This window comes from Lonchura striata, chromosome 8, assembly GCF_046129695.1.
Source record: "Lonchura striata isolate bLonStr1 chromosome 8, bLonStr1.mat, whole genome shotgun sequence".
Taxonomy (NCBI): Eukaryota; Metazoa; Chordata; class Aves; order Passeriformes; family Estrildidae; genus Lonchura; species Lonchura striata.
In genome coordinates this window covers 24,065,649-24,091,462 of record NC_134610.1, presented here as the reverse complement: position 1 = coordinate 24,091,462, position 25,814 = coordinate 24,065,649, and the positions used below count along the sequence as shown (strand labels likewise).

Sequence of the window (25,814 nt, the reverse complement as noted above, 5' to 3'; positions counted from 1 at the left end):
AAACAATTCCCAAAAGTTATTACAGTGATAGGTGTTTCTGCAGCAAAATGATAAATCTCTGCCTTCCATATAATCAAAACAACTCTAGTTTTTTAATTAAGAATTTTCAAAACACCAACCATTAGAACTTTTCTGGTTCTGAATAGGGGATTTTGATGTTGTAGGCAATATTAAAAAAATTTAGTATGAAGTCTAAAAATGGTATCACTTTTGTTTCAATTTCGTTTTCCTTCTTATTTTTTAGGCAAAAAAGATACATACGCTAACTATGTCCACACACATACTTGTGTGTTTGTTTAAATAAGAAGAGATAAGGGTGTTTTCAGTTCTTGTAAGCAGCCTTTGAATAGTCTGTTGAAATATTATTGGAACAGGTACAGCTATGGAATGATTGTTTTAGACATAAAGACTAATAATTTTAGCAGTGTTTAGGAACACTGGAGAAAAGCCTTGAACTATGTGAACACCAGGGACAGAGAAGCATGAAAGATTAATGTAATTTTGCATATAATGATGCACATTCTTACACAAAAAATCCATCTGCAAGTGTCATGTCAGTCAGCAAAAATCTTTGATGGGTGGCTGCAGCTGGGCTGTCTCTTCTGGCAAAGCTGCCCTAGAAAATGCTAAATGTAGTTATGATGCTTCGTGCCATCTGTAGTATGCCAGTTTATCCTGTCTTCACTGGCATTTACAGTACTATATAGGGTATCAGCAAACACAGAGACATCAATGTGGAGTGACAGATTCATTTCCTCCAGAGGCTATGAACTCTGGTGTATACTTGTGCCACCTTCCTCTGTGTGTTATATGCTGTTGTCACTGGTATTTGGCTTGATTTCATACTTCTGTGTTTAACTCCTCTTATTTTTGATTTAGCAATTTGCATATCCTAACACAAAGGCAATTAACTTTGATTGATCCTGAAGTAATTCAATCTTAACTGAGGATATGCTTATTTTCCTGAAGTTTACCAACTGTGTCAGTCCTAGAACTTACATTTTGACGCAAGAAACATCTTTTTGGATTATCTGAATTAAAATGCATGAAATAGCCATGTATCTGATAGCAGCTGAAATGAAATGCTTGGCCTTTTAGCTAGGATAGCTGTAAAATAAAACTTCTTATACTTTTAATGCATTAATTACTTAAAAAATAATCTGAATTGAGTTACTCTCTTTTCCTTATGTTGGATGGACAGAATAATTTAAAGTTATCTAATCTGCTGCTAACTGATGTTTTCCACAGTAACTGAATATGAAGGACATGCTCTCTCAGTGCTTAAAGAATGTGAACTGCAGGCATTTGATGGGTAAGTTGGTTAGTGGCTATGGAGGTTAGTAAACCACATCATGTTATTTTTTGTTTGTATTACAATCAAAATTATGTTAGAGAGTATTTAATGAGTATTTACTGTTACTCATATATATGAAACTTGAGAAATTCAGTTCTCATTAAATACTTTGGTATTTATTACTTACAATAGAAATGTATCTTGGATTCATAAATAATGGTAAATAAACATAACACTCTCTGAAACATGCTTCATGAGGGTTTCAGTCTCTGTATTTGTAAGAATACAGAGATGAAGAAAATGCCTGGATTGTATATCTTCTTTCACAAATATCTTCTACACGGAGTCATGTTTGAATTGTTTCATCTTTAATCTTTGGGTAGGCACTTAGGACTTCCACTGTAAGACTTTCTCCAGTAGCCAGATCCAAGCTGGAAGAACAGAACCCTTTTGAAAAACTACAGTCATGTGTCTTATATACTCCACCTTTTTTGCTATCCATTTTTTTTAGAGATGCAAAAATGTAGAAATGGCAAGATAACATGTTTTTTTTTAATTCATTGCAATATGTAAACAAGATAGCAATCTGCAATTTCTGGGCTTGATTTTCTCTCTAGGAGAGTTATGGTTCCTTCCAGGTTAACAGAATATCAAGTAAACTGAAGCTTATGATTTGTGGTAATAAACTGGAAGTTTATAGCTCAGTGCTTTCTGAAAGTGACACTCCTATGTGTTAATTCTTTGTCAAAGCTGTTTGTTTTTATAATTTCTATGATTTCCCCAGTCACTATTCTGTTTTGAAAGACCACAGGCAGATGTCTTATACACTCTACATTTTATGCTATCCACTTTTTTTTAGCGACACTGAAAATTGAGGCACTTTGTCACTTTGGCTCTTTACCCCTGACTTGTGGCTGAGCTTTGGTGACAAATAGAGAGACTGCATTTGTGGTGCTGCTATCTCAGCTGGGTTTTCCTATCTGTACAGAGACAGAAATAGACAATGCCCATGTATATATTTGTTCCCTAGTCAGGAGCTTAAAGTATCAAGGATATTTAGAGTAGCCTGGGTTAGTCAGTCCTTAGTGAATAGTTGATTAAGAAAGTTGCATCTGATGGTTAAATAGATGGTTTTTGTTCTCAGAAAGATGTTTCTTTTTCTCTTTCTTCTTCAAAGTCTAAGTAAAATTTGTTTGCTCCAGACTTTATTCTCCTTACGCATAGCAGGCTCTCACTGATTAGCATTGGAATCCCAGGTGCCTCATGGTATCTCTATTTCCAGCCAAAAAGGCAACTCTTGATGATTAATGCTAAAATAGTAAAAATCAAAATTAGTAGCATTTTGGTGTTATTCCTTGGACTCTATCTACACAGCACTCCAAAATCAGAGGAAAATATATCTGTTTTCATGAGTTTTAATAGCCAGAAGACAATTCATACAAGTCCTTCTGGGTATTATACAGTTTTTCACACTTCAAAGATTAACTGGTTTTTCTACTGTGACAGAGAATTTTAAGCTTGGGAATAAACAAAAAGTGAGTTAAAAGAAAGGCAATGACTCCTGATTGCAAGCAGGAAGAAAATGTACTTCAAACTTATATTCTATTCTTCAAACTATATATTGTATTTTTTAAAATTTAATGTGGCAATGTTTAGCTATATAGAGGAAACATTCCTAAAAATTGGTGATTAAAAATCAGTTTGGAAATAATAATAGAAACTGAAGAAAAATATTAAAGGAGACAAAGTAATTGGATTTAAACATTTGGTAACATTAATAACATAATGAGTGTTTTCTTATAAAGATCTGACCAGTTTTACCTGATTGAATGACTGGACATAGTTTCACAACTGCATTCATACAGATATGTGAAAAGAATATAATTTAGGTGAATTCCTCCCAAAGTAACTATGTCACTTCTGTCATAAATGCTTTGAATGTATTATTACTATTCCTATCCTTAAAATATGTTTACTAATTTGGAGAATCACTGTAATGTGTACTTAAATAAACAAAAACAAGGAAAAAAAATGTTTGCTGTAACAGAGCTTTTACAGACAAATGCATTCCTCTCTATAGCCACAGCAGGTGGGAGTTTAATTATGTGCTCCAGAAGCAGTGATTAAGTACCTTTGTGCAAAAGATTGCTGGCACTAGGATTTTATACTTTGCTAAATCCCTCAACTGCCTGCATAGTGTATGAAAATAGCTGTTTTCAAGTGTTTTTTAATTTTATTGCAATATTTGGTGAGTTGTTACTGTAAGGGCAATTAAAAAGCATTGAAATGTTTGTATGGGTCAGCATTGAAAGATGTAAAGAGCTTTTCCACCGAGGCACTCAAGCATGTGTTTGGTTCTTCATCTGATCAGTTTATGTGCATGATGTGTGGTAAGGTAAGAAAAACTTCATAAGTTTTTAGGTATATTTACTCCTACTCAGAAAGCAGAAATAAGAATGCTTAAGGAGCATTTAGGTAACATTTACAGATCTGACAGTGAAGCCCAAGCTTGTTGTTAAAAAAAGAATATTTTCTAGCTTTTTGAAATATCATTATGTATATGGTGTGGGGTAGCTGCCTTCCACTTGTTTGTTCAGCTATGGAAGAGTTTGTTTTGAAATGTTTGGCATTTTTGTTTTGTAATAGGGTAGTTTGTGTTGGTGGGGATGGATCTGTCAGTGAAGTTGCTCATGGTCTACTGCTCAGAGCCCAGATAGATGCTGGGATAGACACAGAATATGTATCAAAGCCTGTCAGAGCACCGGTTCCTCTTGGAGTAATACCAGCAGGTGAGAATGAAAGGTACTGTGACATTTTGTTAGTCATCTCTTTTTAGTCCCTCTGACATGTTTTACAGTTTTGGCTACTAAAGGCAGTTCTTGATGCTAAAGCTTCAGTTATGTAAGGGAGCTATTGAACAAATGTCCTAAATTAGTGATTTGTATTGATTACAAATTACTTGATTTTAAATTGTAATGATAATTTATAGTAATGACACAGATAAGCTGTTTGCCTGAAGGAAGAAGCTGAGAAAGAATAAAAATAAAATAATTTTCAGTTGATCCATACAAGATCAAGTTTCACTCTTATTTCCTGACAGAAATGGTACCAAATGAAAACTTTATTTTCTAGATTTTCCTTTTTTACATCTCCAGTTTTCTTGGCAGAATTCTTAGTTGGATTTATGCTTACGGTCAATTTTAAAATGGTGTCCCAGAAATGCATTGTGTATATTATATTTAAAAAAAAAATGTGTACAAAAAACTACTTTCTCCTTTAGTTTTACAGACATGAAAATCTGTCTCTCTTAAAAAGTCATCTTGCTCTTTTATTAATTTATATCTGGTGGTGTGGTTTTGTGTTGGGGGTTTGTATGTCCCTTCTTTTCAGTGTTTGTAGTTTCCCTCCTTGGAGTGTAGCTGTGCCCAGCAGGAAGGCTTTGGCAAGAGCTGTTGTGGTTTAAGCCCAGCCAGCAGCCCAGCCCCACACAGCTTGTTTGATCACTGCCCCACCTGTGGGATCAAGGAGAGAATCAGAAGTGTAAAAGCTGAAAAACTCTTGGGTTGAGATGAAGACAGTTTAATAGGAAAGGCAAAAGCTGTGTGCACCAGCAATGCAAAACAAGGAATTCATTCCCTGCTTCCCATGGGCAGACAGGTGTTCAGCCATCTCCAGGAGAGCAGGGCCCCCATCATATGTAACAGTGGCTTGGGAAGACAAATGCTATCACTTCAAATGTCCCACCCTTCCCCCATTCTATATACTGAGCATGGTGTCATATGGTCTGGAATATCCCTTTGGTCAGCTGGACTCACCTGTCCTGGCTGTGTCTCCTCCTGAAAGCTTTTGATGCACCCCCAACTTCCTCACCAGCATGGCAGTACAAAAAGCAAAAAAGGCCTTGGCTTTCTGTAAGCTCTGCTCAGCAATAACAAAAACATCTCTGTATTATCAACCTTGTGCTCAGCACAAATCCAAAACACAGCCCCATATTAGCCACTGGGAAGAAAATTAACTACCCTAGCCAAAACCGGCACAAATCAGTACAGTCAGGGTTGATTCTGGACTACTATATGAATCACTTCTCTTGAAAAGAAGAGAGGTATTTTTGCATGAACACTACTCTCTGGTGTGGATGTTTGCTAAGACTACTTGACATAGTTTCTCAGATGTTTTTAACTGGTAAGGAAAACATTCCTACAGCCAGTAAAACAGCAAATCACTGTTTTGAGTTTTTTATGAAAAAAGGAGCATGTCACTTTGAGCTGACCAAAGAGATTTTTACATGCTTTGATTTGGTTTGCATATGTAAGAGGAGGATTAGTTGCTTGTAAAGGAGCAAGATTAGCTTTCTCTCAGGTTAAAAAACCCTTGGCAAAAGAGACAGCAATCTCAAGGACAAATTCATTACCTCAATGAAGGTACAGAAGTTGGGCCATCACTTACCAGCTCAGTTACTGTGAGTATCTCGATGGTGTTGAGGCAGAATCTCTGCAGCCCCTGACTCCGTGTTGTGGGTAGGTCACTGTGCCTGTCATTGGTGCTTTCTCTCCTCAGTTTAAGACAAATATGTTGTGATCAGAAAGGACTTGTAAACCCAAAAGAATTCCATACGGTTTCTTACACAGAATGGCATAGGTTTTGTGAAAGAGGGTCAGAACAGTTTATAAAATGATATTGTGAGAAACTCCTAATAGGTTCTTAAAAGTGATCTGTTGCTTGTTTGATTTCCATATTCCTGATATTCCATGAGGTACTCAGTTGGGAAACAGGTAAGTATGATACTTGTTCTCATGAGGATACAACTCTGGTCAGTTAACTTTTTTTCCCACCAGAAATCCAATGTACAAAATTATTAGGATTTTCCAGCCAAGTAGAAACAGCAACTGAATTACAGGATAGTATTATGTGGGTGGCTTAAAATCTGGTTTTATCCCCTATAATAAGTACTTAAGTCAGCATTTTGAAATTTCAGTCATCTTGATGGGAAGAAGATGCTTTTGAAACAATTTACCTCCTAAAGAGAGAGGTCCAGAGGGGAGTATGTTTTTACTGAAATACTCTACTGAGCTGCCTTATTGTGGTCCAAATCAAATGGATGAGATATGGGGAAGCCTGCAGTTGTACTGCTGGCCATTAGCAAGAGTGTTTGTTGCTATGGGAACTACTGCTAAGAAACTGTATGGAGGGGGAACTGGAGAAAGGGGAGGGGGAACTGTGGAAGGACATTAAAAAAGCTATCCAGTTGTTACAGAACAAGAAACAATCTATATCTGATGCCTGTAAACGTTTTGATGCAAAGTGGTTCATGTAAATAAATTCACGATTCCCAATTAAATCAGAAAATAAAATATTACTGAGGGACCGTTAATTTCTGTAATATTTCAGGCAAAGAACCAAAATGTTGGTGCAGTTTTCATCAGAATTTTAGCTATGCTTGACTAGGAAGTCATTACATCACATTTATCTGTTTGGATGGGGGAGACATTAACAGCCTTATGAATATTCATGTCATCTGGTTAATTAAGTTAATTGTACTGCAGAAGTGCTTGCACTTCCAAGGACAATTTTTTTCTCTACAATTTCTGTTTGGTACCTTCATCAGTCATGCTTTACATGACCTGCAGATACTCTGTTCTTATTGAGATGCTTTTGCACTTTTGGTGGGAAGGAGGTGGTAGGAAGTTGTTTTTAATGTCAGGAAAATTTGTAGATATTTTGAGCAGAATTGCATTTTGGAGTAATCTTCTTTGTTTCTGTAGAAAAAATGCTGATGCTGGATATTAAATAGAGATGCTGAAATTGTATGGATAAAACCTTTTCATATTAAATTGAGTAGCTGAAGTGAGAAGTAAAAATGTGACTTACTAATGTGTGAGCAGCGCAAGTCATGGGCATCAAAGGTTTTTAATCTCTGAAGTAATATGATAGCATTCAGGGGAACAGTTGTTATTGGTAAATAATATCTGAGCTTGCATAGGGGAAAAGAGATTACTTGGGAGTATGAATAATGGCATTAAAACCATTATTGAATCTCCATTTAAATCAGAAAGGCTTGTATCATTATTTTTGTATAACTTTTATAATTTCTACTTTGTTTATAGGCTGCATGTTTTGGGTTTACTTGTTTTGGTTTGGATTATTTTCTCTGGCATCCTTCTTGTATAGGACTTAGCTAATAAGGCACATTATTCAGTCATTATTGGGATCAAAACTGCTGGTAGGCATGTACCAAGTGAACTTTTTAGAGAATATGATGGTGCTTTGCTCCCACAAAACTGTGCTTGATCCAGTTCTTCAACTTGTGGAAAGGTGGATGTAGTGCTTTTGTTTTTGAACACAGAACTTGTTTTATCTTCCTCAGAGTCCTGAAAGGGTGGAATTTTGCCTTGTTTACTTCTGCAAATGTTAATGAGCTCCAAAGATTTAAGAGAAGGATGCAATTACTTGTGCCTATCCAGTTTAGTAGGAATGAGATTTAAGTCTCATTAAAGTCAGTTTGAAGATTGGTACTGAATTCAGCTGTGGTTGTTTGGTATCTTACTGCCATCTGCATTGATAAATTACTCTTAAATCAGGATTACAGCTTAAACTCATACCAAGCTTGATCTTCCAAACTATATTCCACCTTGTGCTCGTTAATTAGCTTGATCTTTAGTGAGAAGTGAAACATTTTTTTTAGAATAACAACTGCCCTGTCTTGACACACAGGAAGTAAGCATGGTTTGCCTGACTTATAACAATCTGCTGCTTCTATGTGTGATTTCCTTTGTTTTGGAGACATAACAGTTGATAAGAGCTGTGTAGTACTGATTGAAGGAAATATTTGAGTATTCTTCAGTTACATTTTTAGCTACCTTCACTGGCAAAGCAGAACTAGTTGGATCTGGAAGTTAAATCCCTGGCGTCATTCAAACATAAAATAGTGTTGAGCATATACTTGTAGTATTCTGGGAAGAAATGCTTTTTAGGTCAAATGTAGGGGTTTTTGTAGGTTTTGGGTATTTGTTACCTTAAAAGATGTACCTCTCTTCCTTCATATAGCAGGAACTCAGAGATTCACTCTCTCTGATGTTATGGCAGCTTTCCATGAAGTTCTAAATTACATTCAGTGGCTAAGGTGCTCTAAGGATGTGTGAGATTCCCAGTTAGGCTATTTTTTTTTTAATTTAGAGAAATTATTAGAAAAAAATCAAAGATATATTCCTGAATAATAATGCCATGATGCCTTTAGAACTTTGTAATTATGTACATCAGTAATTGCAAATTCTGCATTTTTTTCTACACTCTACATGACATAAAAGCAGAATTTGGTGATAAACAAAATTTTTCAATCTGGTACATTATGCTTTAGCAGTGCTTTTTAAATATTGAGTGTCTGTTGCTTGACATGTGGTAGTCTTTTCCTTTCTTCCCTTCTTTCCCCTACTTTAGAAAGACAAGTAATTCTTCCATAAAACTTAGGGCAAATTTAACATCCAGAATTGTCTATTGCTGCTGTAGAATATTAAATAATTGAAACAAGAAAATTATTTGAAAATCTATATGAGCTCATTTTTATATGGGAATGTTAGGTACTAGACTGTTCTTATGTAATTTTTATTCTTTTAATTAAACTTTTATTGAATTATTTATCCCTTAAGCAGTGATATGAAGAAGTCAATATTCTGCCTGTTTGGTGGCAGGCCTTTATTTTTCCAGAGGTGAATTCTTTTGCTGATTGGCTGAGTAATGCCAGAAATGAGAAAAATAAATTTGAAATTTTTTTTTAAAAGACTCCTGTTTAGTAAAGACACAACTGCTCCTTCTTCATGATTTAAAAAAAAAAATTTATATTCAAAAGTCAGCTGATGCACAGTATTTTATGTCCTAGGCATTAAAGCAGAAGGGCAAAATTTACATAGATATCTCCATGTTTCTTACCCAGGTAAAGTGCGTTGACATATCAATCACCAGCAGTCCTGGGCCTTCAGAACTCTGCTTCTTTATTTTGCAGACTGACAGCTGATTTTCCACTCTCTTTCAACTCTGTGCTGACATAGCTGGATTTTGACTTTTTCTTCTATTTGCAATCTGATTTACTCACTCCCTTGTTTCAAAATCTTCCTCTTCCTCCTCTCTCTCTCTCCTCATGGCTGGTGGAACGACTGACTGCCAGTGTCCAGGCAGTGCAGATGAAAGTGAGATGGATCAGTTTTGGTGCACTGAACACAAGTCACCTCTTTGTCAGATGTCACATTCCACCTTCCCTGGTTTTCAGTCATTGAGTTGTTTCTTGTGAGGCTGATGTGCAGTAGTTAATTTTATTCAGTGTTCCAAGAATCTAAAATGTAGCCACAGCAGCTATCTTTGACTAGATTAAATATCATTTAGATTGAAAAATGTACAGTTTTACACTGTCTGGGTATTATTTTATCAACTTAAAAGTATTCCCCAAATACATCTTATTAGTAATCTGCCTTCTAGTTCCTTAGTACAGCACTTGGGTACATAAGAGGTGATGATTAAGGAGATGGTTTTAAAAAATCCAAGCAGGCTATATGTTGAAAAGCTTGTTTCTTCCACTGGTTTGTTTTTATGGCACTTATGAATGAGTTTGCAGAGAAGATTTTATAAGCCTCTGGAAGTTTCAAAGGTTTTAATTTCATACTTTTCAGCATTTCTGCTGTTATCAAGACAATTCATGGACGAGCTTTATTTCTTTGAACATGCAGTAATTAAAAATACTGTGTATGTTTGTCCTGGTTATTTTGTATCTCTCATGGTTTTTTACAGCAGGGTTTTTTTTGGTTTTTTTTCACTTTTACAGGTACTACAAATATTTTGGCCCATACACTCTATGGTATTAAACATGCAGTGACAGCGACATTGCACATTGTAATGGGTAAATATTTTTACATTCATTACCAGATTATAAATAATAAAGCAGTATCTAGAAGTTTGTCATAACCAGTGTCTCAGTAAAGGCATAGCATTTTGCTGTGTCACTGTAATCTATATTGTAAGGCTTTTAAACCCAAATGATTCTAACCTGGTTTTAGCTCCAGGTGCATTTCTTTTAATTAGTAACAGTTTCTATAAGAAAGTTGTATTTACAGAAGAAAATGTATCATTTGCCACTGGGTCTGCACAATAAATGGGTTTTGAATGTGAAAATGTATTTATGCTAAAAGGGAAAAGTAGGTTGCTAGTGCAAACCTTATTTTTGGGTCTTAGAAAAGCAAATACTTTGTCAGAAAATGTTAATTTTACTCTCAAAAGAGTCTTTCTTTAGAACTTCTTTTAAATTAAAAAAAGAGAAGAAAGATTAAGGTCCCTCTTGAGTAGCTCTTGGTCTTGCAGTCTGCAGTGGAAGAGCCTTTGCTCTATTTCTCAAGTCGTAATACAAAACCCTTTACAGGCAAAATCTAAACCTGTCTTTAAAAATCAGAGACACTGAATGCAGTGGAAGATGCCCTGGGTCTATTTAAAAAAAGTGTATATGTCCTATCTTGAAGAGAATCATATGTTTATAACTGTAAACATAAATACACTTAAATATATAAACATGAATACATTTAAAACCTATGTTTAAGAGTTCCCATATATCCTCCAGTACAACATGGTGTTATTACATGTTTTTGGTGAAACAATTGCAGAGATTTATGCAAATATGAGCACAGTACATTTTCCTTGATTCTTGTTGTTGAAAATGTGCACAGAATTGAGTTAGACCCTTTGCAGCCTTATGAAGTAGCCAAATGTTCTACCATAGCTTTAACATTTTTAAGTATCTGAAATTACTACTGTGATAGAGTCTTAATTTTATCTAGATTGATTCTAGGTTTGATTAGTAAAATTCATTTCCTAAAGAGAGAGGAGTCTGGAGGGGTTCTTCCCCCATCTAAAGTAGATGAAAAACAAATGGTAAGTTGTGTGTCATTTGAAATACAGATTTTTTTTTTTTTTTTTCTCTTCTCTGTCTGTGAAATTTTAGGACACATTCAAGCAGTAGATGTGTGCACTTTCAGCACTCCAAGCAAGCTGCTGCGCTTCGGGTTCTCGGCCATGTTTGGGTTTGGGGCGAGGACGCTGGCTTTGGCAGAGAAGCACCGCTGGATGCCCTCCAGCCAGAGGAAGGACTTTGCTTTCATCAAAACCCTGGCAGATCTCAAGTATGCCAAGAGATGTTATGTTTTTCTAGTATTTCTCATTTCCTTGAGGAAAGTGAAATAAACTACGGCTCTCTTTGTCTTTATGAGATTTATTATCTTAATTGCAGACAGGTTTAACTCAAATGTGTTGTATATCCCTCTTACAAGTTAAAGAGGAGATAAATTCTGTACATTCAGAATCGCCTGAAAATCATCTTAACTTTGATAAGTGTGCCTAACAATCAGAATACTGAATTACATCATAGTAAATGTCAATACTTTTCTAGGCCGGAGGAATGTGAATTATCGTTTCTCCCTCTACAAATTGAGGAAGACACTCATGAAAAGGACAGGTAAGTAAAACTGGCTCAAGCAATTCCAAAGCTACAGAAATGTGTCTTTGAAGAATAAAATCGTACAGATTCTTTACTTTGTTCAAGTTTAATCAACAAGTGATATAATCTTAGGAGTTATTTATTTTGACAGCTGCAAACTTGTACATATTGTAAAGTGTTTCCTGTAGAGGATCCTATAGAGGATCTTGTTACAAGGCAGTCTTCCATTCATTATTATTGATTTTCTCAGTTCCACTAATATGTTACTTTTTTTATAAAGTATGTGTTGCTTAAATGTGCAATTGACTTTAATTTTTTTTTACCTACATGTTTCCACCTTTTAGAAAGAAGAAAGGGAGAATGGGAAAAGGTGAGTTTCTGCTTTTAGGATTTTTTAAAAGTGAACCATGGCTGATTAACTGGAGTAATATAGAATTACTCTGTTATATTTAGGTAGCAAGGATCAATTGCAGAAAATTCAGGGTCACTTCCTGAATGTGAGCATTATGGCAATCCCTTGTCTGTGTTCAATGGCACCAAGAGGCTTGGCACCTAATACGAGGTCAGTATGGGTTTAGAGAATTAGTCATGTCTATAAATTCTGACATCTTACCTTAAGACCTTGGCTTTTCCGAGAATATGAGCCTATGTTTAGGTAGTCTAGTCCCTCTGGACTGGGGGAGGGAGCGTAGACTGCAGCAGACTCGATAATCCCAGGAATTGTAATCAGTTTTTGGATCAGGCAAATAAGGTCAAGCAGTCTAACTAGAATTATGAGTGGATAATTGCTGTGATTAAATTAGTTGGCAAGTCTGACTTAAGTAGTAGTCATGGAGCAGTCATCTGTCATAGGATTTGCCTTTATGGGGAAATTTCACCCTTAGATTTAATTTTATTTTTTCTGATATAAAAGTGACCCTCGTCTTCTGCTCAACAGCCAGCAAAAATGAAATATGAGTCTTTCTCATATTATTAAAGACTAAAGTTCACACTTGTCTTTTTCTTATTATTTTTTGTTTGGTTTCCCTCAGAATTTGATAAATGAAGCTTCTACTTGCAGGGTTTGGGGAAACAAAGCAGTATGTAACCTGGTTGTTGACATTGACTCATTTTTCCTTTAGCTTCTTCTTGAGAGACTGCTTTGTATGTGACCAAAGCAGTTCTTAGGTAGTAAATATTTGTACCTGTTGTATCCAGTTGGCAACTGAGCAGAATAGCAAGTACAAACTTTGTAGTTGTATGCAAAGTATACAAAATGCTCCCTCAAAAAAAGAATGCAGAGACCTGTGTGTGTGCATGAATGTATAACAAAAGCACCCCAACACTCAGGGAAGTTTAGGGAATGAATCTCTTTTCTTTCATTAGATTGTTACTAAGTGAAATTGGGGAAGAATTGATGAGGTGTTTTTCTTCAAAATTGCTGGTTCATTTAGTAGAATTTTACTTCTTGGAAACAATATAGAACCAAATTATTTATGATTAAACTCTTAATGAGAAGTTTTCTTTGCTCACAGGATCCTGCTAATCTCACAGTCCTCAAGATAGTGCTTGAATGCTGTCCCATTTTAGCGACTTTGTTTTGCATTTAGTGTTTTATATTCCAGTCAGTTGGAAAATTCTGATGAGAATTTTAGCTTTGCTTTCTCTTTCTATCTGTTCTTCTCCATTTCTCAGTGACAGGGAATTTTGTAGCAACTCCATGCACTTATTGCAGGTTTGAATGAGCCAGTTTCTCTCCCAGTGCAGCTACTCAGTGGATCTCCCTATTTTTTTTTTTTTGTGTGTAAGAATAACGATTGTTCTTGCATCTCTTTTTAAAATAATCTCAAAGTATGTAGAGTAGGAAGGGTAGACTCAAACAGGAGCTTCCTTTGTCATAGTGATTAACATATTGTCTGTAAGTCTTTTCAATGTGGGAAACAAGAACGTGGCACTGATTGTTGGAGACTTGAGACCCACTATGGAAAGAACTCGTGTAGGTTTCTTCTCTCTCTTCTTTTTTCCCCAAGAGGTTTCTGCCTTGTGAAGACATTTGAAGTGGGGTGCAAGCTTTGGCTGCTGCCTGTAACACCAGTTACACTGGTCTAAATTTGCAGAAATGTGTCCAGATACATTTAACTGTGTGTGCTATGGCAGCCCTGTGGGATATGTTTTTCACAGCATAGGTGTTGTGTTTTACTGCAGATGATGCTTTTTAGGGAATTAATGAGAATTCTTAGTCATTTCTAAAGATGAAAGGCCCTAGTGCTGAATGTCCAGTCTGCTGTGCCCTCTTATTGAAACAAATATGATAAGGAGGCAACTTTTTAAATGTCATCATCTCTCCTGAATCAGCAAAGTACTGCTGTGCCAGGTGACTTGCTTAATGTTTATGTAACAATTACCCTCCCAGATAGTGCTGCTACCATAGTCTGAGAACATTCCTGATGCAGCTGTTCAGTAGCTATCTGAAATACCCCTTTCAGTGCTGGTAGCCTGGAAGTAATTTTCTTTAAAACTCCTTATATATTTTCCAAACACAGATGCTGAATAAATAAATAAATGAATAAATGTATGCACGTATTGCAGAAGATAGGAAGTACACCATCTCTCTCCAGAAGGCACTCTCAGATACTCTTGTTGAACACTGATCTGGCTCTGTAACTCAAATGGGACTTAGGCATGGTTGCATGGATATTCCAGTTAGTTTCTGTGTCCAGGTACATTACATTAAGGAATGGGGGAACTGACACTGGCTCAGTGTGACCCCAGTTCTCAGTGATGCTAAAATACCCATGGAGGCTGGATACTGAGAGCCACTGAGCATCTGCACTGTGGGGGCTCTTCTTGTTTAATCTCTAGTACATGCCTGTTTCATCTCATACAAAATTCTTAGTCCTTAATTTTTATTTTTTTTTTTTTTTTGGTGAAATGTATAAATAGAACTGTACTAAGAACTGCTATGAGAGTGTGAGTTGGAGATGGCAGCCTTTGTTAGGGCTGCATGGATGTTGGTGGAGGGGGTGGGGGAGCCCATCTGCACTGGGTCTGTGTTGGGGGGGCTTCCATGCACCATGGCACTGCTTTCTGGGTACAGCTCTGCCTCACAGCACTTATGGTAACTGTTATTTGTTGCTGGAGAGAAAAGTAAAAAGAAAAGTTCGTGATCCCCAATGTTTAAAACCCATCTGTTAAGTAGAAAAGCAAGCTCTTCTTAGATTATATGTATTGTATTCAAGAAATGGCTATTGCTAAAAGTTATTAGTACAATATAAGAATGCTGAATAACTTCAGTGCTTAATTTATATTGATCTGTGGGGTGGGGGTCAGCAAAAAGATTTGAAAAACTATTGAGACTATCCTATTAATTTACTCTGTAGGCTTTAAAAATTTTTTCTTTCTAATCTAGGCTATTGAAGAGCCTTCTGTACTTCCAAATTAATGAATTATCTCTTTGTAGATTAATGAATTATCTTTTTGGTCTGCTTTTCAGGTTGAACAATGGAAGCATGGCTCTTATTGTTGTACAAAATACTTCTCGAACAGAGTTTATAAAGCATCTGAAGAGATACAGCAGTGCAAAAAATCAGGTACCATTAATTTCTTTCTGGTGATTATAAAAAGAACAGTTAATCGTGAAAGTAGACAAGCTGCAAGAGTTAATGTTAGCATCCTCGTAAGGAGACTTAGCTTCCTGTCAGAATACATTAGCCCCTTTTTATCTGATTTTTTTCTTTTTTTAAATCACTAGACTAATACAGATTAGCCTATTTCAGTCCATCTGTTGTGGTTTAAATTGTGTTTGTGTTGTACCATAGTTTTATGGGTGTAAAGCCCTTCCACCACAATAAGGAAACTCATGCCATGTCTGAGTTTTGTATAGTACAGAGATGGAGAATGCAGAACTGGGGGGGCATCCCACAACTCTGTCAGAAATTGGTAACGTTGGTAATTTCAGCAGGTCATGGCATGCTGTGCTGGTAGCAGTGGGTTGTGAGCACTGATTTTTAGCAGGTATGCATCCCATCTAGTTATGATGCTTGCAGAACTGTCATAATTCTGTCATGGAAGAGAAAAATGAAGCATTCAAACACAGATCTTATTGCTGTCTAAAGCCCCCACTGCATGGCCCAAGCACACTGGTACTCATTCAGATGTTCTGGGATTATGTGAAATCACTGTAGCAGGAAGGTTTGGGTTTGAATTCATCTATAGCCAGGGAGTTTGGGGGAGAGATGGGTGAAAATTCTAGGTGACAGCACTAATGGCTGAATTGAGGAAATAGCTTAAGCTTTCCAGTTATGCTTTTGGAGGAAGGCCTTGCTTTTCTCTCTGTCTTTCTAGTTACAAATCAGACGAGATGTGGGCCCTTCTTTAAGCTTAAAACAACCATTTACTAGAATTCTAAGTAGCCTGGTTTAGGACAAGATTACTGGTAATGATGAACAGAGAACATCTGCTTGGACTTTCACATATTCTGAAAGTATTTGGTATGTGCAAAATATACCCCCTTACCTGCAGGTTGATGGGAGTCCAATATGGGAATACAAATGGACGCTACCATTTTTTTCTGAGGCACTATTTAGGATAAAAATACCAGGTTAATCTATAAACACTAGCTGGAATACATAATGGCTCATGTGGTCAAAGCTTGAGTTAAATGTTCCCACTCAGGACAAAAAAAGTGCCAGCTTTTAGATTTCAAGTAACCCATTTTGTTTTAAGCTACCACCTGTATCTTTCATCTTCGTTTGCTGTCTGTGTTTGGTTTAGTTCAATTTTCCCTTTGTTGAGACCTACACTGTTCGAGAAGTAAAAGTACAACCAAGGTTTAAAAGTGGACCTGATGCCAAGGAAAATATGTGTCTGAATGCAGAAGGAAACTACCCTTGGAATATAGATGGAGACCTAATGAAAGAAGCATCAGAAGTTCATGTTCGGTAAGGTTCAAATCCCATTTGGGGACCGTATACCCATAACAGATTAGTGCTGCAGTCTCAGATGTGTTACAGCTCCACAGAGCACAGATGGTACCAGGGTTAGGTGCTCAGAATGCTCCTACATAGAACTGCTTGCACTGCAGGGTCTGGCTCTTCCACCATCATTTGGGCCTCTGCCTTAGATGCCTTGTGTTCATCTTTGGAAAGGTTTTTTATAACTCACACGGCCTTTCCATCCTGGTGCTTCATCAGCTTCCACTCTAGTTGTCTTCTTTTTTGTTACCTGATTACTTCTTGTTTCTTCTTTCCTGCTACTTTACCCTTCCATTTCTTAGAGATGTATATAATGTGTCTCCATGAGGAGCTCCTTTTGGGACAAGGATTCCTACTTGGAAAGCAGCATGTTAGAGTTAAGAAAAACATGTAGTTCTTCAGTTGTGAAAAATTTAATGCTGCTAGAGAATAGTCTCCATATCCAGCATCTAAGAATGAGACTACAAATACATAGGAAATTGGAGGATTATCAGTGGAATTAAGTGGGCAGTGGCTCATTTTTCTGCAATGCACACAGGATTAGTTGAAGGCACACAGCTCAGGATAAGTCTGGTATGTAAAATAAAAGGCAGATCATGTTGTAGGATATAGAATAGATTCTCCTAAAGATGATCCTATTGGAATTGTCAAAATGTAATTCACCCTGATTTATTTCCATATAAAAGCTTGTACATAATAATTCTCCTCACCAACCTCAAAAAGCAGCCCACCCATTGCAAGAGTTGATGTGATAAAGTTTGACTTCCTTGCTTCACAGGGTGCATCCTCAACTTATTGATCTTTATGGAGTGAACACTGATGACCTTGAGACTTCTCAAGTGACATGCAACTGCATATAGAAGGGACACATTGGAAATTCTGTAATATAGAATCCTGTTCTCACCCCTATGCACAACTTTCCAAGGTCTGGACTTGTACTGATGTCAGTTGTAGTAGAAGCTTAATTGGTAAGGGTTAGGATTTGTTCTAATTTTAGGTTTAAACTCATATTAAATTATATATTTTATCAGGGCAGAACCATACCTCTACTCACCAGCTCTAGCTAAAGAATAAAAAAATAAAAATGACAAAATAAAAATGTATGCATTTATTTTTTTAATAAAGTACTTCTATTTCTAGTTATGATTTTTAATGTTGCCTTAATATATTTGCTCTCAAAATGTTTCTAGTCAAATAACAGAAAAGAATATGTTGATGTGCTGTTTGGCTTTCCTTTGTTAAAATGTATTTTAAAAACTGCTCTTTGTATAAAATTAATATTTTCTCTGTCTTAAAACTGAAACATTATTCAGCATAGTTTTTGTTGTTGCTGAGAATAAAGTTGTGATAAATAACTTAAGAGTTGACTTAAATTTTTATAATTTCCTTGTAAAACACAGTGTTGGAGTGGTTTTTTTTTTTTTTTTTTTTTGGTAATTTACTTAATATTGAAGACAATTATTTCAGAGGACAGCAAATTAAGACTATTTTTTCTGGGAACTGCCTTCCTTTGAGATGAAAAGTAGCAACCATGTTTTTCTGTTTGCAGGACCATGGATAATGAATGTTTTCCTGCTCACTCCTCTGGGAGTCATTCAGGAGGCAGTGCACAAATGAAAGCTGCAGTGTCAGGGCACAAGTGAGTTGTTTAGGTGCTTTCTTCAGGAAGCAGTTGAGTGTAATGTGAAATCCAGTCTTTGTATGATGTTGCTAAATCAAGGGCTTAAGCCTTTGCAAGAGATCTATAGCTACTATGATTTTAAATAGTTGTAAAAATTCTTATCTCTGATAAATACACAGGACTGAGTACTGCAGAGAGGATTTGGCTCCTAAACCCAAGCAGTTGCCTGTTGTCCAAGTTACAGGGGAGCACTTTCCACTTAAAATTCATACTCTATCCCATCAAGTATTTTTAACATGCTAAGGCAATTCAAACTAAGCTTCTTTAAGTTGTTTAAAAAGGCATTCCAGCAACATTTAGTAGATTTAACTTATTTATTAAATGAAATTTAACAAAATAATTGAATTTGCAGAACAAACAACATTCATCTGTTTAACTTGCTTGGGCTTTTTTTAATAAAATGCAATTGAATAATACTTTATAATCTTGCCACCATCAGGACATAGTACATTCATTTTTTGTCAACCTGGTTTATAAAAGCTTCATAATTTTGCTTCATATCCTAAGAAAAGGCAGCCAACATATACATGTTAACAATCAAACCTGAATAAAAAGTGTACAATTTCCAAGGCATCATTATCACATGTACTGACTTATGTAAACTATTTCAAAGATAAATAAAATGCTTTGGTTTCACTTCCTTGCATTGTTTGTACTCAAAAAAAGAAAAGAATGCTTCTTCCAGTATTTGAGGTATATTTTTCACAGTATGCTGTAATGTCAAACTAATTTCTGTTCAAAGGTTTTTTTGGTTAAAGTGCAAAAATTCACAAAAGCCATTTGGAAGGTAAGCATTTTTTGGTAGTTTTCACACAGATTTGCAAGTATTTCATTCTTGACATACTTTATTTTGACTTTTTAAAAAAATATATGCACATTCATTTGTCCTTGCACTGTAGGTATTAGAGGAAAACATACTTGGGAGTGATCCACATTTTTGGCATAAAATGAAGTGAAAAAAAGTTACAAAATGGTCCCAAATACCTTTGGAATCTGTGGGCAGCATAACTTTTATGGCACCAAGCACTCTAGTAGCAGAAGTGCTTGCTGAAGGCACTTGCTGTGGGTTTGAGTTTCAGGCCAGTTCCCATAGGATGGTGCAGCTCTGAAGCATTTGTACAGGTGACATTCCATTCCTGGTGCCGTTCAGAAGGACATCCAAGGCCCGGCCTCAGGGCTTACTCTGTCCTTCTGCTGTAATAAATTCACTTACTGAAGAAACTGAATGTTCTCCAGCTGTTCTGGGGAGCAGGGGAAGGTTTTTTTCCCTTGTGGCTTGTGCTGTTTCACCAAAGCTAGGTGGCAGTGCAAACTTAGCTAGCTGAGGAAACTTCTGGAGTAGCAGCAGTGGCTTGATCCATGTTTCTGTTCAGTCCTTTGCCTTTCTGCCAAGTGGCTGCTGAGGGTGCCTGTTTGGATGGTATTTATCTGACACCTTCCAAGAACCCAAGCTGGCTCTCCAAGTGACTTTCTTAAAAAGTACTTTCTAAAGTACTTAATCTAAAGATAAGATTTGGCCCATTATGGTTGGCAGTTGGAGTCTTTTGGGTATATGTGTCTGTTTTGTCAGCTGATGCCTGCTGTCTTTTTTTTCAGATTCTGGAAGAATGCCAGCACTAAATCCTATAATAAGTACTATAGAAAAATATTCAAATAAATAAAAATAAATACTTGCTTTAAAAAATCCCACATAGAAATAATTCATTGGAGAAGTCCAAAATCTTATGGCAGCACTGTCTGAGGAAAGGATGAAACAAGTAATTCTATCATGCTTGCAAGTACCATGTTATAGATGAATACAAATAATAATCTCCAATACATTAATCATTCTACAGCTGCATCTCCAGGCTACCCCACACAATTCCCTGCTCTGAATTCACCTTTGGCCTTCCAAGTTCTGACTTGCCTAGGTGTCTAAATACCTTCAGTGATGTGGCTGTGGCTGTGAAGCCAAAGGTTACCTGCATAAGCCCAGAGCTTCTGAGAGTTGTTTTCTATGTCTGTGTGTTCTACTTACAGTCCTGTGGGTTTGAGACAATTTACTCTTCATAAAATGCCACACAAAGATGAGAAAGGATTTCTTCTTGAATGCCTGATCAAAATATTATTGAAACTTTAAAAATCATATAATAACTTGTGCTAATGAGTTTGAGATCTTATTTTCCAGGATTGGCCAAAAATTATTACTTTCTACAAATACTTGCTTTTGGTAAGTAATTCTTCTTCTCTTTATCTTTAGTGTCCTTCTGTCTGTTTGAAACCACATATCTATATATATATATATATATATATATATACACACACATATATATATATATACACACACACACATACATATATATATATATATATAATGTGGCATTTCAAATATTACTGGGAGACTTCAGAACAAACTGGTGTACCATTTTCATATTAGAACAGTACTGTAAGGTGTATCCTCCATACAGTTCAAGGAAATAAAGCATGTTTTGTAAGAGCAAGTAAGCTCAAGGCTTAGGTTTCTTGTTGCTGATGTTTCTCCTGTGAATTAATCTGAATTTCAATTTCTTCATTTTAAAATAAAATGTTTATTTTCCATCTTAGTCATTTTTGTTCCCACTTTTAAAACTCCAGCTGTCTCTTCTGTTTGTGTCTTGAGGGGCCGGTTTGTATTTCCTTTTGAAGAAGCCAATCTGAAATACATAATTTGGAATCTGTTGTCAGCAAATCTTTGTCATCAAATCTAAGCCATAAAAGATTAATTAAAATAAAAATGCCTATGCATGGAATTTATGAAGTCTGGTATTTGCCAGTGCTTCATCATACCAAGTAATTAATTATTACACATCAATCAAAAAAGTAGGTTTGCTTTTTCTTCTTTTAATTTTTGGGAGGCTAATACTCTCCTGTATGGAGTAAAGACTGGGGCTTGTGAACTTTAACAGTCCATAGAATCCACTGTTTTTAAAAATATGGTAATAAAATATTTCAGTTAAATTTAATTTCTACATGTCTGTGCAAAAATGATGTATGGAGAAAGTCTTGTTGTAGGTAAAGAAGTTAATCTCTTAATCATTTGTCAGAGGATCTGCATCCTTATTAGTTATCTCTTTTACTTAGGCACAGATTTTTTTTAGTATTTATGTTGCAATTTGAAATCTTAAACATTTTATACTGGTATGAAACCATGTTTTAAACTATCAGTCATCATGTGACAAGTGACATTAAATGTGGAGCACCATTGCACAGAAGTGATCCATTTGATATCATTAAAATATATAAATCATTTGCAAACATGAGATGCCATATAAAACATTGTAAAGTGATTTGATGTTGAGCAACAGAAAATGTAGAACATGCAGAAGATTAAATGAAATGAAAAAATGGAGAAATACTTTTGAAGAACCCCAAGTTACAGGAGCAATTATCTTTCTTTAGAAAGGATGGATCATAATAAAATGTTATTTATTCTTTAACCCACTTTAACCCAGATCCAAAAATCCTTCAACAGTATGAATTCCTGACTCAAAGTAACTAAGGAATACTAAAAACCTACCTTCCATAATATAAATGAAAGGACCAATAACAAGGTAACACCAACTATTAAGCCGAGGGAAATAATTAGCACAGTAACATGGTATTTTGGCTTTTGGTGGTGTACTCCTTCCAAATAGACCTGCAAAACAGAAAATAAGCTTAGTGCTAACTTTTGGTTTTTTTCCCCTAATAGATACTAAAAAACCTGGGAAAATTAATTAATTTTTAAAGTAATTAACACTATATTCATTGCTGATGTACAGGTATGTATAGAATTGTACAATATCAATTGCTGTTAGTTTTTCTACTTTAACATGTTCATCACAAATATATAAGAGAATTCTTACATATGCAACTTGCTTGTCCTTATGTAGTTCAATAACTTTTTCATTTTTTTCTGGCCAGACTGTTGCTCTTACTTCAAACTTCAATACTGATGCATCATCCTGATTAAAAAAAAAAAAAAAAAATAAATCTATATTTAAAAAAATAACTTTAACACACTGATTCCTGCCCAGCAAAAAAATGATAACACAGCTGCTGACAGAACCAGAATCCCACACAAACACACAATGGTGTCTTTTTCTGAGCACAAAACAAATTAGTACCAGAAGCTGGAATTAAGCCAGGTTGGATTTTACTTAAGTCCACATCCATGCTGCTTTTCTTGGAAAAATACAATTACAAGTTGAAATTATATCTCCATCCTACTTAACCCAGCCAGAATAGGCAAAGCAATAAATACCATAAATAGAAAGCGACAAACTAAAATATGTATTTTTGTTTTTCATACATCACCTTGAGCCTTAGCATTGGCAATCTAAAATAGATTAAAACCTAAAAGATTTAGATTTAATCATGTTTGAATCATGTTTCACTGTTAGAAAACAAATACTAATACATTTAATTTATATGCAGGGAATACTGCAAATATGCCTTGAAATATTCCCCTCAAGTATGAAAAATTCATGTGTTACCATTTGTAAAAGTAAAGGAGTAGCCTCCAGATGCAAGTGAACAGTTGCTTCTTTTCCACTTTCCATGTTTCCCAGCTTGCAACGTATTTGTAAGCAAAGGCTGTCATTTTTCATGCAGTACTGTACAAGGGAGGGAAAGATTCAAATTTAATCTTAGCAACTATATAATCTTAGCATTAAAGAGAATAGGAACTGACTAAAACAAAAGGATTCATGTTTATTCTTGAAAACTCAGGTTATAACTTGAGGTTGTCATCCATCACTGTCATTCCAGAGGTGCTAAGGTACAGTAACAAGAGACCAACCTAATTGTATACAAAACACATGTAACTTTTATTAAAAATTCAATTATTTTAAGACTGAAAAAGAACAAGTGTCATTATTTGTTTATATATTTATGGTTTATTTTTACACTGTTATTTCAAATTAGCTTTTATCAATAATGATGAATGACAATAACTCTATGCTATCCAGTGCAAACAGTGTAATTGGTTGATCCTTACATTTGTACACTGACAACTAGCACCACTTCACATAGCTTTGGAGAAGACAAAAACACAAGGCTGTACATGATTATGTTTATTATATCTTTAACATTATTCTTTATCCAAGCCTACCATGCTGAATACTGGTTGGATATTCTAGTGCAGGTTGTATCTCAGTCATTGGCTGATATTTCCTGTAATGTGCTTACTTAAAAGTCCCAAGTTAACAGTTCTTAAAAATAGCTAGGGTTTTTTTGTTTGTTTTTTTGTTATTTTTTAAGATGACAGATTAAATAATGTTGTACTTTATCAAAGACAAGGCGTAGGAAACAGATTTCTATGAGGACAAAGTCTCAGCAATGCAATGCTGAAATAGCAGCTGTGGTTTGGACTGTGTAGTGGAGTGTCTGATCTCCAGCAGGGTCTGTGAGCAGGAACAGAGGGATGAGCCGGAACTGGCCATGCATGTATGGCACTCTCCCAGCCTCCCAAATATTTTTTAATAGCTTCCCAGCAAAATATGATTTCCACATATTTTGTAATTCTTGATTTCTATTAACTTGTATAGTCTTCCTTAGAATTCGGTTATTTTTAATATTCAGGGTTTTTTTTACCTAGATCCTGTTAGTTATGTTTGATGGCACTGTTTTGATGAGGAAAAGACAATAGTTGATCTGCATACTGCATATAATTAAAATAGAGCCTGTTTTTCCCTGATGCATCATTTTCTGTTTGTTACTGAATTTCCTCTGCTGTTCTGCTTGCCCACTCATTCAGTTCCATACCCCCTTGGCAGTTTTTTGTAGGTGCCTGTCATCCACCCTGACTTCAGGAATGTGTCATTAATCAACTTTATCCACTCAATTCTCACCCCTTTCACTAAAGACACTTATGACTACCCTGAACTTATCACAGATCCCACCACATATCCTTTGAAGATGGCTCTGTGACTTCATTATATAAGATACACTCTTTTCTTAAGGCTTATTCATACAGTCATGATGCCAAAAGACAGATCTTACCATGTGCCTCTTTGCAGGCTTTGAAAAGAAAGTGATGACATCCTTTAATATGTTTTCATTTCTTTCTGCTGCAGTACAGTCTCTGGGATACGTATTATAGGAGCAGTGTCCAGCTGTTGTCTGAAAATAAATATAACATCATTATTAAAAATATAAATTTTATTTCCAGAATTCTGAAACATGTGGGGCTGAAGATGATCCTGTTCTAGTTCACTCTGCTTCACCATGGCTAGCAAATCAAACATAGACCGAGTACTTAGCTGACTCTGTTCTGCTTTTCTTTTTCATAGAATTCATACAGCTACCAATACATTAAGTAGCCATTGCTTACCTTGATATCCAATGGGTTGAATAATTTGGAGTCCCTGGGTGGAAAAGCATTTGGTATCATTATCTCTAAGTTGGTATTTGGAGACATGCTTGGTCCTGCACTGATAACCTTGTGGGGAAGAGGTGAAGAGTTCAACAGTTAGAACTTCAAGGGTAGCTATTCAAGAAACAAAACCATACATATATAAACACAGAAAACAGCACAGAATGGGGTAGCAGCTGCTCTGTATGCTGTCACCAAAGTGGATTGTGCTAGGAGTGTTAACATCTTGTTCATTCATTCTGTGGGCTTGCTGAACCCTTCCCTCCTCCAAAGCTGATGACTAAGTAGTGCTAATCTGTGATGAGTACCTGAGGTCATACAGACTGCCTGCCAGGAGAGTGTGCAAAAGGAACTAGGAGAGATTTATGTCCAAACTCCTGCTTTTAGTCCACTGCAGACAAATTTGATTCTATTGGTACTCTTACAAGAAGCTCCTAACTCCTTTTTCTTACTATAATTACTTTTGAAGTGTTTCTGAAAGGAAGAAGTAGCCAGTCAGAACTGCTCTACCACTTTCAGTCCTGCTTGTGTTAGGAAATTTTTTTCTGATCATTCAGTGGAGAATTTGCCAGGCCAAAAAAAAAGTATTCTAAGAGGGATTAACAGCAACTTCCCATCATTAATGCACAAAATGGTGCCCTTGTACTCTTAAAAGTTTCCTTACTGACTGTCTAGACTGTCATTAGATGCACTAAACATTAACCTTCAAAACAAGGGTGACAGGGTTTACAAAGGAAAACTCTTACATGGAAAGTGAAGTTGATATTTTCCTTCATACATGTCACTGGTGAATCTCTCTCTTCTGCTCCATAAACAAATGAAGTTGGTGACACAAACCTACAATGGTTTAGAAATTGTTAATAAACAGAATTCCTATATATCATTAACATAAGTTTCTGCTTCACATTACCTCCAGTAAGACTGGTTGTAAGAAAACATCCAAGTTTGCTTTTAAGTAAATCTAGGAACATAGAAATCATCTGCCTTTGGAATGGAAACCTTCTACATTTGTACTCTTTCCTTTGAAAAAGGCAGATCAGGAAAAA

At 35.8% G+C, this 25,814-nt stretch overlaps 2 protein-coding genes across 2 annotated transcripts in view; one reads left to right on the top strand and one right to left on the bottom strand.

Moving 5' to 3' along the window:
- Positions 1 to 18,069, top strand: part of CERKL (CERK like autophagy regulator) — a 51,939-nt gene extending 33,870 nt beyond the window's left edge. The window contains exons 4-13 of the mRNA XM_031505397.2: positions 1,249 to 1,312; positions 3,941 to 4,083; positions 10,104 to 10,178; positions 11,271 to 11,448; positions 11,715 to 11,780; positions 12,107 to 12,132; positions 12,216 to 12,324; positions 15,235 to 15,331; positions 16,515 to 16,681; positions 17,493 to 18,069. Coding sequence (XP_031361257.2) covers positions 1,249 to 1,312; positions 3,941 to 4,083; positions 10,104 to 10,178; positions 11,271 to 11,448; positions 11,715 to 11,780; positions 12,107 to 12,132; positions 12,216 to 12,324; positions 15,235 to 15,331; positions 16,515 to 16,681; positions 17,493 to 17,574 — 1,007 coding nt within the window. The 3' untranslated portion in view covers positions 17,575 to 18,069. The remainder of the gene's footprint in view (positions 1 to 1,248; positions 1,313 to 3,940; positions 4,084 to 10,103; positions 10,179 to 11,270; positions 11,449 to 11,714; positions 11,781 to 12,106; positions 12,133 to 12,215; positions 12,325 to 15,234; positions 15,332 to 16,514; positions 16,682 to 17,492) is intronic.
- A 621-nt stretch (positions 18,070 to 18,690) lies between these two features.
- The window catches only part of ITGA4 (integrin subunit alpha 4), a 33,984-nt gene continuing 26,860 nt past the window's right edge, over positions 18,691 to 25,814 (bottom strand). Inside the window, exons 22-28 of the mRNA XM_021531305.2 lie at positions 25,515 to 25,605; positions 24,727 to 24,834; positions 24,396 to 24,515; positions 22,889 to 23,008; positions 22,259 to 22,357; positions 21,931 to 22,050; positions 18,691 to 21,067 (exon numbers count right to left, since the gene is read on the bottom strand). Of these exons, the coding sequence (XP_021386980.2) occupies positions 20,975 to 21,067; positions 21,931 to 22,050; positions 22,259 to 22,357; positions 22,889 to 23,008; positions 24,396 to 24,515; positions 24,727 to 24,834; positions 25,515 to 25,605 (751 nt within the window). The 3' untranslated portion in view covers positions 18,691 to 20,974. The remainder of the gene's footprint in view (positions 21,068 to 21,930; positions 22,051 to 22,258; positions 22,358 to 22,888; positions 23,009 to 24,395; positions 24,516 to 24,726; positions 24,835 to 25,514; positions 25,606 to 25,814) is intronic.